This window comes from Trematomus bernacchii, unplaced genomic scaffold (genome assembly GCF_902827165.1).
Source record: "Trematomus bernacchii unplaced genomic scaffold, fTreBer1.1, whole genome shotgun sequence".
Lineage (NCBI taxonomy): Eukaryota > Metazoa > Chordata > Actinopteri > Perciformes > Nototheniidae > Trematomus > Trematomus bernacchii.
This window is the reverse complement of record NW_022987800.1, coordinates 66,121-80,731: the sequence shown is the minus strand read 5'-3', so window position 1 is coordinate 80,731 and position 14,611 is coordinate 66,121. Positions and strand designations below refer to the sequence as shown.

The 14,611-nt window shown below is 42.9% G+C and overlaps 1 protein-coding gene across 2 annotated transcripts in view; it reads right to left on the bottom strand.

The window, feature by feature from the left end:
* Positions 1-505: 505 nt before the first annotated feature.
* LOC117497961 (histone deacetylase 8) overlaps positions 506-14,611 on the bottom strand; it is a 34,681-nt gene continuing 20,575 nt past the window's right edge. For both annotated transcript variants that reach the window (XM_034150003.1, XM_034150004.1), the window contains exons 10-11: positions 11,958-12,063; positions 506-2,281 (exon numbers count right to left, since the gene is read on the bottom strand). In XM_034150003.1, the coding sequence (XP_034005894.1) occupies positions 2,259-2,281; positions 11,958-12,063 (129 nt within the window). In that variant the 3' untranslated portion in view covers positions 506-2,258. The remainder of the gene's footprint in view (positions 2,282-11,957; positions 12,064-14,611) is intronic.

Genomic DNA, 14,611 nt, shown 5'->3' with positions numbered 1-14,611 from the left:
CCCCCCCATCCTGCTCCCAGTTTATGAGATAGAATTTCAATCGTCTCTCCTTTTCCAAACTCGTAAACGCTGTAATGAGTTTCATTTGCTTCGGCTACGTTGGGCTCAAACCGCCGAGGTGACCGCAGCAGTGTTCATAAAGATCACAGGACACACACACACACACACACACACACACACACACACACACACACACACACACACACACACACACACACACACACACACACACACACACACACACACACACACACACACCACACACACACACACACACACACACACACACACACACCACACACACACACACACACACACACACACACACACACACACACACACACACACACACACACACACACACACACACACACACACTTTCCAGGGGCCATTCATTTAGGGAACATCACTTCTGAAGGAAACGGCCCGACATTTGTGGTTCCCCTTTCAAACGCTCTCCATTAAAGCGACACACACATAAATCACCGCTCACATGACAACAACATGCTCTCCTGGCTTTTATTTCAACAAACGCTCCTTGTATGTACACTTTAACACATGCCAACAAGTTTAAAAAAGAAAAAAAGAAAAAACAAATGCATGAATATAACAATTAAACACATTTTCTTTACGATTTCCAACAATTTCACAAGTTAACTTTATGCTAAAATGTTTCCATATTTGAAGATTTTTGGTCAAATGACAGTCAGTCTTGTGTAACGTAACATACATACAGGATATTGACAATTAAACAATGTAGTAGAAGAAAGTGACTCAGGTTTAAACGTGTTATTTTCACTAAGACGCCATTTTGAAATGTAATAAGGGAGAATTTTCCTGTTCTTTTGCCATTTTTGGGAAAATCGTCAAGAATAAAAAGGAATATTGAACGATTATAATGTCTGAAGAATGTTTTTAGCTACCACAATTTCACTAATGGAAGTTTGGAGCTAGGCAAAACCATAATATGCAGTTGAAAGTTCCTAAACAAGATCCACAGTGGACCTTGAGTTGGATTTCTTTGTGTAAAACCACTTTTTCTATGGTCCAAAAGGAACGCAATTTGGCCCTAGTTATTCAACCTTTCAGAGTGCAATGTCAATTTCAAAAACATTTCGGTGTCACTTGTTTGTCCACAGTAACATGCAGCTGTGAAATGTGACTCACATCGACAGCTGGGGGGATTTTATGTTTCCCAAACTGTGTATTTAGGGAGAGTATAGCGACATTAAAAAGGGAACATCTTGTTTGTTTCTTAACAGAGGAACTATTTATACGACAGACTGGCTTTTGATCATCTGGCACTGAGGACATGTGACGCTACGGCTGAGAAGAACATATTAAATATTTCAAGAGTTGTAAAAGATTAAATCTTCTGCAGCGGCCATATTTGAATTGATTTCACCTTCTTCTAACTCGTTAATGTTTCATCTAAAAACCTTCTTGAAGTTGATGAAATCTTTGGAAGATGTTCAGGGAAAGTGTGTTTTTCACAGAGAGACAAACGCTGTCCAGATGTTTCATTTACAGGTTTTGCCCAAGGGTCTAAACAAATGTGGCTAACTTCACCAACGTGTCTTTTTTCTTTTCCAGACGTTGTTTACTCTCCAAGTTTCTCAATTCATTTCAAAAAGTACTTTTTTCTGGACTTTCCGGACTCGCTCAGGTTTTTTTTTTTTTTTTTAACGAGACGTTTGGGGGAAACCGCACTGTTGGGCTTTTGTGTCTGTTTTAGAGCTTATGTGTCCTCGGGGGGTGGGGGGGGGGGGTGAAATCACAGCAGCAGCACCAGGGTGAACGTGAAACATGACACCTGAAGAAATCTGGTTTTCCATTCAGTGTAAAATATCCCACTGACGGGATGTACACAAACGCATCCCCCGATACCAACAAAACGATTGAGTGAACTCTCATTCACACACACACACACCTTTTTCCAACAAACAAAAGAATTACAAACACTGTACAGCAACCACATCACCCCCCCCCCCCCTCTTATTAAACTGTTTCCCCCTGGAAACACTCAGCTAATGTTTCCCAAACCCCTCTCTTGCTCTATTTATCCTGCCTTCATGCCTCGGGGCCGAAGGGGTCCGTCTCCATATTGTCTTCATTAAGGCCGCCGAGCATCGCCCTGGTTAGGAAACATGGAGTGTGTGGGTGGGTGTGTGTGTGTGTGTGTGTGTGTGTGTGTGTGTGTGTGTGTGTGTGTGTGTGTGTGTGTGTGTGTGTGTGGGTGTGGAGGAGGCTGCCGGCTCCTAAACCACATTCTTCAAATTCCCTGTAAACAAGAGAAAAGAGAGAAAAATGAGGAAGGGGGGGGGGGGGGGGGTGAACACATTCATAATAACACCAAATCATCACATAAGTGGGGTGCAAACGGAGGCTAAACACACACATTAGACAACAGGAGAGCAAAGATGGAAGCAGAAACACACACACACTTCCCAATGAAAATGCTAAATAACATCTGGCCGAGGTAAGCCTGGTCGCTGACGAGGAAATAAAAGCATGCAAAGCGGGGATCGATATGGAAATTACAACGTTAAGCAACACTGCCAGTTTATTTGCATGAAGACACAGATTGGTTTCCACGTCTCACACACACACACACACACACACATTGTTTTGACACAATGGCTGCATTATAAAGTCTAGTCGCCAGTTTACTTTATACGTTACACTGCAAACAATGATGCTTTGTTTGTCCTTTGTTATGTTAAATTGCCTGATTGGGGGAAAGTACACACACACACACACACACACACACACACACACACACACACACACACACACACACACACACACACACACACACACACACACACACACACACACACACACACACACACACACACACACACACACACACACACACGCACACACACACACACACACACACACACACACACACACACACACACACACACACACACACACACACACACACACACACACACACACACACACACACACACACACCACACACACACACACACACACACACACACACACACACACACACACACACACACACGGGATGAGTCATTGTGAGGGAGGATGTCCTGTTTGTTGGCCATTGTGGAGCTGTCAGTGGAGTCATGTTTTGCTGCAGGGACAACAACAACAACAACAACAGCAGCTCTATCAAGGAGAAACTCAACTGTTGTTTTGTAATGCTTCCATGTGTTTTTCCTCCGGATGCTGAACCCTCTGTATCTCAGAGATGGTGACGCCACTAGTGACTTCATTTAAAGCTACATTACACTGCTGGTTCCTAGTTAAGTTTTTCATTGCCATATCTACACGGCAGCTACTGTGCACATGACAATCAAGCCTTGAATCTTGAATAGAGTGGAGCAGTAAAAGAGTAATTTTGTAGACTTGAAGATAGCATCACAAGGGCTACCTCGACAAAAAGCCAATGGGATTTTTCCATTGGATTTCGGAATATACCAGAAAATAAGTCCTGTGTGCTACTTCCACGTTTTGTCCAGCAGGAACATCTACACAAACACTTTATGGCATTTGAAGCATAAATGCAATTGCCAGAAGTAAAAAGCTAACGTTAGCCTATAAAGGAACTACCGCACGGTCACATGACTTCACGTCACCAATGCTAAGCTAAAGGTGGCTAATGTTGGGCTATAAAGGAACTACAGCACGGTCACATGACTTCACGTCACCACCGCTAAGCTAAAGGTGGCTAATGCTGGGCTATAAAGGAACTACAGCACGGTCACATGACTTCACGTCACCACCGCTAAGCTAAAGGCGGCTAATGTTGGGCTATAAAGGAACTACAGCACGGTCACATGACTTCACGTCACCACCGCTAAGCTAAAGCTGGCTAATGCTGGGCTATAAAGGAACTACAGCACGGTCACATGACTTCACGTCACCACCGCTAAGCTAAAGGTGGCTAATGTTGAGCTATAAAGGAACTACAGCACGGTCACATGACTTCACGTCACCACCGCTAAGCTAAAGGTGGCTAATGTTGGGCTATAAAGGAACTACAGCACGGTACATGACTTCACGTCACCACCGCTAAGCTAAAGGTGGCTAATGCTGGGCTATAAAGGAACTACAGCACGGTCACATGACTTCACGTCACCACCGCTAAGCTAAAGGTGGCTAATGCTGGGCTATAAAGGAACTACAGCACGGTCACATGACTTCACGTCACCACCGCTAAGCTAAAGGTGGCTAATGCTGGGCTATAAAGGAACTACAGCACGGTCACATGACTTCACGTCACCACCGCTAAGCTAAAGGTGGCTAATGTTGGGCTATAAAGGAACTACAGCACGGTCACATGACTTCACGTCACCACCGCTAAGCTAAAGGTGGCTAATGCTGGGCTATAAAGGAACTACAGCACGGTCACATGACTTCACGTCACCACCGCTAAGCTAAAGGTGGCTAATGCTGGGCTATAAAGGAACTACAGCACGGTCACATGACTTCACGTCACCACCGCTAAGCTAAAGGTGGCTAATGCTGGGCTATAAAGGAACTACAGCACGGTCACATGACTTCACGTCACCACCGCTAAGCTAAAGGTGGCTAATGTTGGGCTATAAAGGAACTACAGCACGGTCACATGACTTCACCACCGCTAAGCTAAAGGTGGCTAATGTTGGGCTATAAAGGAACTACAGCACGGTCACATGACTTCACGTCGCCACCGCTAAGCTAAAGGCGGCTAATGTTCGGCATGATTACATTAAGTCTTCACGTTAAGCAGCTTTTTAGCAACTACCGTTTTTAAAATGTACCAGTTGGGTATTAACTGACGTATTTATGCCATAGAAAGTCTTTATCTTAGGTTTTTAAGGCACTTGAGCAACAACAAAATCCCAAAAACTTTGACTCAAAGAGGAGGGAACCAAGTTTTAAAAGCTGACTCATTCCCGGGTTTTCGGACTCATTCCTGCACCACTCACTCAAGACAAGCAAGAGGTTAAGATTTCTACACCCAGAAAGTCTTTAAACGACACAAAACGAGCTCAAGTTTGCCTACAGACTGACGAAAGCCTCCGGATTTATTTTAACAAAGCCACATGACGTAGTGACACCCCCGACAAACCACAGGCTCATCTGGATAAAAACTTAAACCTCTCGTTGTACCGCGAGGATGAAAATGACTGCCGTGATTCACAGGGGTGAGACTGTTCCTCACGGTGTTGTGGAGCTTTGTGGGGTGTGTTGGCGTTTGATAAACATTTATTTTATGGATTACGCATCACTTAAGTCTCAAACCTTTTTTAGCTGTGGCCGGCAGCTCAGTCTATTTCAACTCTTCAGCTGCTAAAAACAGCATGAAACCAACTTGTTATTTTACTTTTATGTTGATGTCCTCGCCCAAGTTTCGCCACAAAATGTGTTCTCGTTTTCACGTCCTCCTAATCTTGAAGCACTACTTAACTCAAACTGAACTTCCCAGACTGATTTTCATGCCAAATCTTCACAAATACAGACTTTACGTTTTAAATTCAGCTCAAATGTGTGTCTAATCCTGGCCTAATACTGTACTTTCCACGACAACGCAAAGCAGCGAATCCTGAATTGTCTTTATTTTTGTTGAGACTGCCTCAGCACAGTCATTTCTTCTTTTTAGGTTGAGAATTTCCCGTTTCTACATAACAAACTTACTCATATTCAGACAGGGATTACTGTAAATCACAATAACAAAGACAGTTTAAGCTCCAAGTGAGTCACACTGGGTTATATCTTTATAAATAAACAGGACAGAGAAGTTTCTGACTAAGTCTTTAGCGGCGACGGTTTCTCCACAGCGTTAAGGGGAACCAACTAAACAATCATGACTATTTTCGTATATATTTAACAAAAATATGAACGCATTGCAGGTTAACTCCCCCCCCCACCCACCCATCAGATCTCCCTCTCTACATCCATCTGCGTCTTCTCCTTTTTCCATTAACAGATGTAGACGGTAAATTCTGGTAAAGTGACGAGCGTCCACGGAGGCCTCGGATATTTACTACCTGCAAACGTTCATCCATCACAGCATGTGTGGGTGGGTATTACACTGCAGGTGTGTGTGTGTGTGTGTGTGTGTGTGTGTGTGTGTGTGTGTGTGTGTCCTTATGTCTCTTGTTCGAGTTTGATTGTGTATATATTTCTTCTTTGACCAAGTTTCATTACTTGAATCAGTTGTATATCTTTCTGTGAATGTGAATAACTTCATTGTGTGTGTGTGTGTGTGTGTGTGTGTGTGTGTGTGTGTGTGTGTGTGTGTGACAAGCAGCTTCAGCACAGGGTAGAATTAACGAGCACGAGTAGCAGGATGTAAAGATGCTGCAATATTTCCCTGTTGACACACACACAGTCCCACAGAAAGGCTGGTGGTTTATACACACACTAACTTCTCACTGATGAAGCCACACACACACCCACACCACACACACACACACACACACACACCAGCCTCCTGGGAAATCACGCTACCAGAGCCTCGTAAACACAGAGCAGTGAATGCAGGCAGACAGCTGCTGCCTCTGACAATCAGCCATAAAAAAATAAATAAAGAAAATAGATTTTTAATTGACACGCCCGCTTAACAAGCCTCAGTGTGAACGAACGGGAAACAATTGGAAACACTGAGTAATCCTTGAAATAGGAATCACTAGAAAAGCCCATTACGACTTATATTTAAATGCCTTGCACAATGTTTATTATAATTTATATTGGGAAAATAACAGAAGGGAAAACGTTTTCTAAAGTGTGAGAGAAAGATGTTTTTATTATTACTGAAACATTTGTTAGTGCAGGTTATTGTTACATTTGATATCATTCTAAAATGGAGCAACTTTCACAAAACCCAACATGTTGTGATGTTGATTTAATGACTTTGTAGTAAAAAGGCTGTTTGGTGACGTTCCAACAGTGGCGAGCCGTCAGGGCTCTGAGGGTCTAAGATATTCTACAAAATAATATTAAAAAAATATATATATATATATTTTAAAATATTCTTTTAGTTATATTTTTCATTAGTTTTACCAAAATAACTTGATTTAATTGTATTTAAAATAACATTTCCAAATAAATAAATCGTTCGAATCTGCCTATTCAGTTTCTGTTTGAATGTGAAGGGTTAAATGAAAGAAGCCGTCTCTGCGAGGTGAAGACAGGAGCTGATTGGTCCTGCTGTGAATTCACAGAGGGCCCGCTATAGTAACTGAACGAGAGAGTAATGTCAAATGACAGTACAATTGACCAATCATATCTTCCCTCTAAATGGGTGGGTTTTATTATCGCGGACTTTATGACAAGTTCCGCCCGCTGTGAATCTGTTCTTGTTTCCATAGCAACAACAACTTCCTGTCAACAGCGTAAACTCGCCTTCAAAATAAAAGCATGCCAAATTACACTTAAGACATACAACTGCAACGAAAGTAACAAACACAATGCAATATCATTTTCAATGTCAAAGAACGCAAATTGGGTTCACAGGTGTTGTTTTGTGTGGTAGAGGGTCGCTTTCAGTGATGCGTTTTGCACCCCGGGCCGTTGTTTTGATATTCCGCTGAAGTATACGCTGTGACGTAATAACTCTTTTCTTCTCGAGGGAAGGGGTGGGGGTTAGAGGGCCTAGGTATAAAAGTCACGGCTCGGCGCCACTGCGTTCCAACAGTCAAATATGTCGACAAATGTTGGAAATATAGCTATAAAACTCTTCAAACTGTTGTTTTTACTTGATTTACTGCCGAGTAGTTTGTGATTTTAATGAATATGTGCTGACATTATTATTATTATTTAACTCAACACACAGCTGAGTCTCGGGACATTAAGGGCTGTAAAGCTTATGGCTTTTATTCACAAGTTCTCTTTTTTATTGGGATTATTTCGCATTTAACTGTCATTTTTCAACTGTTGTTTTCTCGTGAATACTTTCACACAAAACACGGTCCCATTTAAAAAAAAACAACAAAAAAAAGTCGTCAAGCAATCAAATCGAACATTTTTATCAAGTGTGTTGCTGCTTATTTGGTGAAGAAAAAGGAATAAAATGGCTTAAAAACATGTTAATAGTTATAGTTGAGTTACTTCACAGGGATTTTTAATGAATAGCTAACCCTATTAAAAAAATCTGAGTTTTTGCACCATAAATAAAGTCGTCAACCAATCAAGATGATTTCTTGTGCAACTAAATAAATGGCACGCCTGCCTTTTATTGTTTCCTGTTGGTACAAAATAGCTGCATGACACATGTGTACAGTGTTAGTTAAACATAAAGGGGTTGTGTCACAACACATGCTTAATTACAATGAGAAAGAAAGGGATTCTGGAGAGTCACACACACACACACACACACACAACACAAACACACACACACACACACACACACACACACACACAACACACACACACACACACAATCACACACACACACTACACACACATCACAACACACACACACACACACACAACACACACACACACACACACACACACACACACACACACAACACACACACACACACACACACACACACACACACACACACACACACACACACAACACACACACACAAACACACACCACACAGAACCACACACAACACACACACACACACACACACACACACACACACACACACACACACACACACACACACACACACACACCACACACACACACACACACCCACACACCACACACACACACACACACACACACACACACACACACACACACACACACACACACACACACACACACAGCACAGTTTCTCATGGAAACCAGTGTTTATAGGCAGCAAAGCAGAGAAACACTTATCCAACGCGATGATGTCATTTGGATAAGTTAGCTTCGAGGTGTGTGTGTGTGTGTTATGGCCTATTCTTATTCGTGTGTGTGCATGTTAACTCAGCAGACATGTGGGTCCGTCTTTAATCAGAGACAGAGACAAAATGCCTCGATATTTTACATTTTAATGCGCTCTCTTCTCGGTGGTTTTGGTGTCTGCTTGTTGTGTGGTGAAGCTTTGAAACTGTCAAAAAGAAAAAGGGTTTTAGAGTAGAGGTTGGTAGAAGAGACATGAAAGAAAAGACAGAGAGAACGAGAGAGGACACTGAACAGATGTGACGGGTTGAACGCAGGACTCAAACTTCAATGGAAGACAGAGAAGAAAGGAGGGGGAAAAGCTGTAAAATCAATACATATTCACAATAACTATAAATCCAGTACATGTACACCCTTATAGGCGGAATCAGGTCTGCAGCCAAACACACATTTCTCTCCATCTTTGGCTTGTCTGCGTTTAATTTCTAACTCTTTTTTTTATTCTCTCCATCCATCAGTTCGTCCACCGGTTCCTCTAATAAAAGCCGTATGAGTGGAAAGCAGCGATACTCCCTACCCTCTCTGGTTCTGATGATTTCATGCGAGCCAACAGACCAAAGTGATTTGGGGTGAATTAACTCCTGTTGCCCTGATTGGATGTGATCTGCAGTTTCTCAGAGCAGAGGACGTAATGCTGTTCAGATTAAATGCTACTACATCCAACAGGGTTTTGTCAACAATACCAATTTTAAGTTATAAGGTTGTAGTTCATTAACCCTACACTGGAAAACAACATCAGCTCCTGGAGCATCTTGTAGTTTAGACGGTGAGAAAATGATCAATTTAATGGAAAAACTGACACCAAGTGAGTCTAAAGGCATCACAGTTTGAAGAAGAAATCAAACGAGCTCCAGGGAATACCGATTACAACTGACTTAGTGAGGGACTAAATGGATTAATTAATGTCTTTTAAAGACATTCCTGTTTGGGCAGGCGTTTGGGTAACTTGTGTGCGTATTCTTTTACCAGCGTTTGTACTGTCTTAGGAAACTGTCCTATTTTAATGTTGCAAAACCATGATGATCATGTTTTATCGAGTCAAGTCTGTCTTTTTCCTTAATGTCATGGTTTGGTAACCTGACTTTAAAGAGCAGAAACTCTCTGAGTCAGATCGTAAAGGGGTCCAGCAGACTGATTGGTGAGCCACAGCTAAACCTGGAGACCCTGTACCTCAGGCAGTTACAGCGGTTATCCAGCTCCATATTAAGTCCCTTACACACCAAGCCAATTTTCGGCGTCGATAGATGTCGGGCCGTCGATGAGCGTCGTGTCGCCCTACTCAGATTGGTGTGTCTTGGTGTGTCCCGCACCGTCGTGTCTTTTCGGCCGTGCCGACACCTACCGCCGCCGATTCAACATGTTGAGAGGCTATCGGCTAAAGAAATCACTCTGATTGGCTATTCAGCTTAGCGAATCAGTGCATGAGAAGCGAAACGGAAGTGAGGGACCCAAACAAACTATTAAGAAGGCAAATGTGAGATTTCATTTAACTCCAGCTCTCGACACAGGTTTGGGAAAGCCCCATGAGCTTCTCGCTGTAGAGTGAAAATGGAACGCACACGCTATTTGTTGTTTGTTTATATCACGCAGTCTGTTCTTCTTCTCTCGGTGTATCACGCAGTCTGTCTTCCGGTTGTTGCCTCTTTTGAATGACGAATACACACTACCGCCGCCTGCTGGTAAGGAGAGTTATTGCCACTCACGCATGCGCAGTTCGTACGTGCTTCTTGGCCGTCGGCTGAAGTCTTTGCGGTGTGTTCCAGTGCGACTGTTGGCCAAGACGCAGGAGACGTGAGGCGACGTGAGGCGACTTTCCGTCGGGACGTGTTCTTTGGTGTCAGTTTGTGTGTAAGGACCTTTAGACGATGACTCCCACCCTCTGCACTCATCATTTAAGCTTTTTCCTTCGGGCCGGAGGTTACTTGTCCCAAAGAGTAGAACGAAGCGGTATAAAAACAGTTTTATCCCAGCAGCTATTGCACAAATTAACACATCATAGGAGTGTCACACAGATGCCTATTTTTATTTATTTATTTAATTATGAATTTTGAATGTCCATGTTTGTACTAGTGTTTTAAATATTTTTGAGATTTGACGGAGCAGGGTGTACTTGTACTTTTTATTAGTCCTTTTATTAGAGATGCGTCTGTTGTTTGTGTTTGTTTTTAGTGTCAGGATGGATCCCTCTGCAAACAAAATCTACCTACGGGTACAAATAAAGAACCTGAACCTGAAGTGTTTTGCTGCTTATTTGATGAAGAGAGCATTAAAAATAGCTTTAAAAAAGCATCGTCTTTGAGGTTATTTTAATATAGTACAAAATAAATTATAGTGCTACATTTTTTAACATAAGTTTCCCTCACGAATCACGGTGATGTGACCAGATTTAGGACATTTGTATTCAGACTTTCTATCAGAAACAGGGAATTAATGGATAAATGCTGCGTCAAATATTACATTTCACTGACAAAGGGAAAGGAAGGAGGCGCTCTGTGGTTAACACTTCCACACAACAACATTCAACGAGTGATCAAATTCAGGTCTGGGAAACACGGCTGCAAACAGCGTAACGTTCGGAAAATGACCCCGACTCTTAGACGCTTTTTCCCTGACCTCGCCCTCATTACAATAATCCTCCCCGACTCTCAACTTTCCCCCTCAGTTTCACCCCGCCTCAGAGTCTCCTGGGTGCAGCAGACACACTGATTTAAACAAATATAAAGAGAGAAAAGATGCAGAAATGAAGAAATACCACATGTATGAAGACCCAGACTCTCACTGAGTTTGCGGGCAATACAGTGGGGTCATCATCGGCATATACACACACACACACACACACACACACACACACACACACAAAGATGTTAAGAGCCACAGGGAAGGGGGAAAAGAGAAGCAGAAGAACAAGTCATACTTTCATCCCACACAGAGACGTATAGAAACAAGAACAGACACATGAAACCACACATACAAAGAGCCACGCAGAGACAAAAGGCTTTAGTTGAACCAGGGTTCACACACACACCTGTTTACCTTCTACGACACACACCTGTGCATCCCCCCACACACACACACACACACACACCTTTGATGGTGCTGATGACCGTGTCCAGGTGTTTGCTGTCGTTTCGGTCTGGTCGACAGCTTGGGCTGATCTCCAGCGAGTAGTCGGGTCCGTACTCTGTAAAAAACTAGACATCACAGCGCTGCAATCAATATGACAACTTGTGGAATTATTTCTTATTCACAGCCACACTTTAATCCCACACATCTGCACACAGTCACTGCAGCACAGCGCCAGAGAACACTCTCTACTCTGTCTCTTTTTTAAAGATCGCAGCTGCTTTACTGGAACATTTGGACTTTGAAGAGTTGGATTGTGAAACTGACTGGTAATGAATATTAACACAGGCTTTCTGAGATCCCTACTTAAAAGAAATTCAATTGATTGAAAACAGTGGAAAAGACTCCTGACACTGACCACCAATTACCCTTTGTGGTTAAACATAAACCATATTTAAATTAGGCTTGTACTGATTGGCAATTGGATGGCATGTCCATGATTAAAGGGATGATTGAACCAACGATTGTTTTGAAGGCGATTTTGTTCTACCAGAACTAAGATGATATAAATATTATCTGTAGAATCTGCACACTGCGGTTACATTTTTTCTTGAGGAGCGACATGATCACCCTCTCAGCACGAGTGCATTGCAAATCCATAATTACAGACGAGTTTGCCGTCCCTTGACATGGATCTAAGGCCTAGGCTCCACGGGGACGAAAACGGGTTGAATCCGCATATTTCTCATGCGTATAGCCCTTTAAGCTCGACGACGCCGTAACAGAAACGTAGAAACAGACCCCGCAAACGACAACGGGTCCAAAGGTGGATAGATCTGGGAACGGAGCGCTCTGGGGGGTCCAACGGGGCCGTGGGGTCGCCTATACGGTCATCCGTTTCATAGCCCCGCCTCTCCCCGCCTCTCCCCGCCTCTCCCCACCTCTGCTGCTCACCCCCGCAAAAGTACACTGCACACTGAATTCAGATTATTTATCTTTATCTCGATATGAACATAAACGCGAGTGAAGTCTAATCTGACAGGACGGAGACACGCAGCTCCTCCGGCTGTGAAGCAGCGAGAGCAAAACACACACTTCAAGTCAGATCACCACCCTTAGCTATTTTAATTACCTCTCAAACTACCTAAACTAGTTATAAATATGTTTATTTTTACTGTCGGGTTTACTTACTGGATCAGCTGCTGCATGAGGAAGCATGAAGATTTAAACTTTAACACACATTGACCGGCGAAAAACTCTGCGCGGTTCCCTCCGCCCCCACCGCGGAGAATAAACAGAAGTGCAGCCATGACAACCATTCTTCTTCGCTGCTTTTGTGGAGGAAGTTGCTGCTTTTGTGGAGGAAGTTACAGCGCCACGTACATGTACTGCAGCTTTTCCAGCGGTTGGATGTAAACGGAGCCGTCTCGTGGAGCTTGACACAATCCGGTGTATATTGCGTGTGGGCGGAAGGTTTTTTGCGGTTGCATTTGCGTTACTCCGATGCGTTTTGCCGTATGGGTTCCCGTGGAGCTGGGGCCTAAGACCCCACATTTTCGTTTTCCACATGCATGCCAACCCAAATGTTGCTTTGCGCTCCATAAGAATAGTTAGGGTTATTTATATAGTTTGGATTGTGATATTAAAGATGAGATTATAACGTTAACGACACATGATGCTGTAATATAATCGCACCAATCACAGAACAAGCCATTGCTACTAAATTGTGTCTCAGTGGGTCAAAGTGTCCTTCAGCAAGATACTTGACCCCAAATAGCTCTTGTAGGCACGTAGTCTACGGTATTGAAGTGTTTGTAAGTCGCATTGGATAAAAGGTATATGTGAAAGACTTTTTTTTTATGTCTAAATATGTAAAAGATAATATCTTAAAGATGTTTATCCATGTAACTAACTGTGTAGCTTGCAGACAGCTTAAAGGTTTCATTACTCCAAAGCTCTGTCAATATTATCCTCAAATACAAGATTTTCTTTGACACAGAGAGATGCTTAAACCACAAATGTGAACCTCAGAGTGGTGTTAAAGGAGAAGTGAAAGAATCACCAAAGTCATTGGGATTCATCCATCACATTTCATGGCAATCTGTCCGATATTTATTGAGGTATTTCAGTCTGGATCAAAGTGGAGGACAGACTGAAATCAATCTCCCTAGAGATAGGACACAGAGAGGCTAACAGACAAACATCAGTGCGTTCAGATGGACATATGTTCCTTATATTTCCTGAACCCACTGCTGTCTAGGAGTTGCATTAACACAAACAAACGTATGAGACAGTCTGGTTCATGTACAGAGAGAAAATGTAACCAGATGAACCACAAATCAGTCAAACTCCAACTGGACAGCCTGGGCCTCACCAACAAGAAGGAGAAAAGAGAAACAGCCTGAGATGATTTCAGCACATACCGAAGGCTCCTGGCATTTCATGCAGAGTCGGACCGATTCCATGAAAACCAGCCAGTTTGAAAGAAAAAGAAGAAAAAAAAACAGGTGGAAATCCAGAGCGTGGGTTCAACGAGAAGTTAAAACCAGAGCGTGTCAACTGAAAAAGCAAATTTCCAGGGAATTTGTTCGGGCCGTGACTCTGTGCCATGAGAGCAAAACAAACTCGCAGGCCAGGTTCTGACCACAAGTGCGTCAAGTGTGTTCGCAGACACTG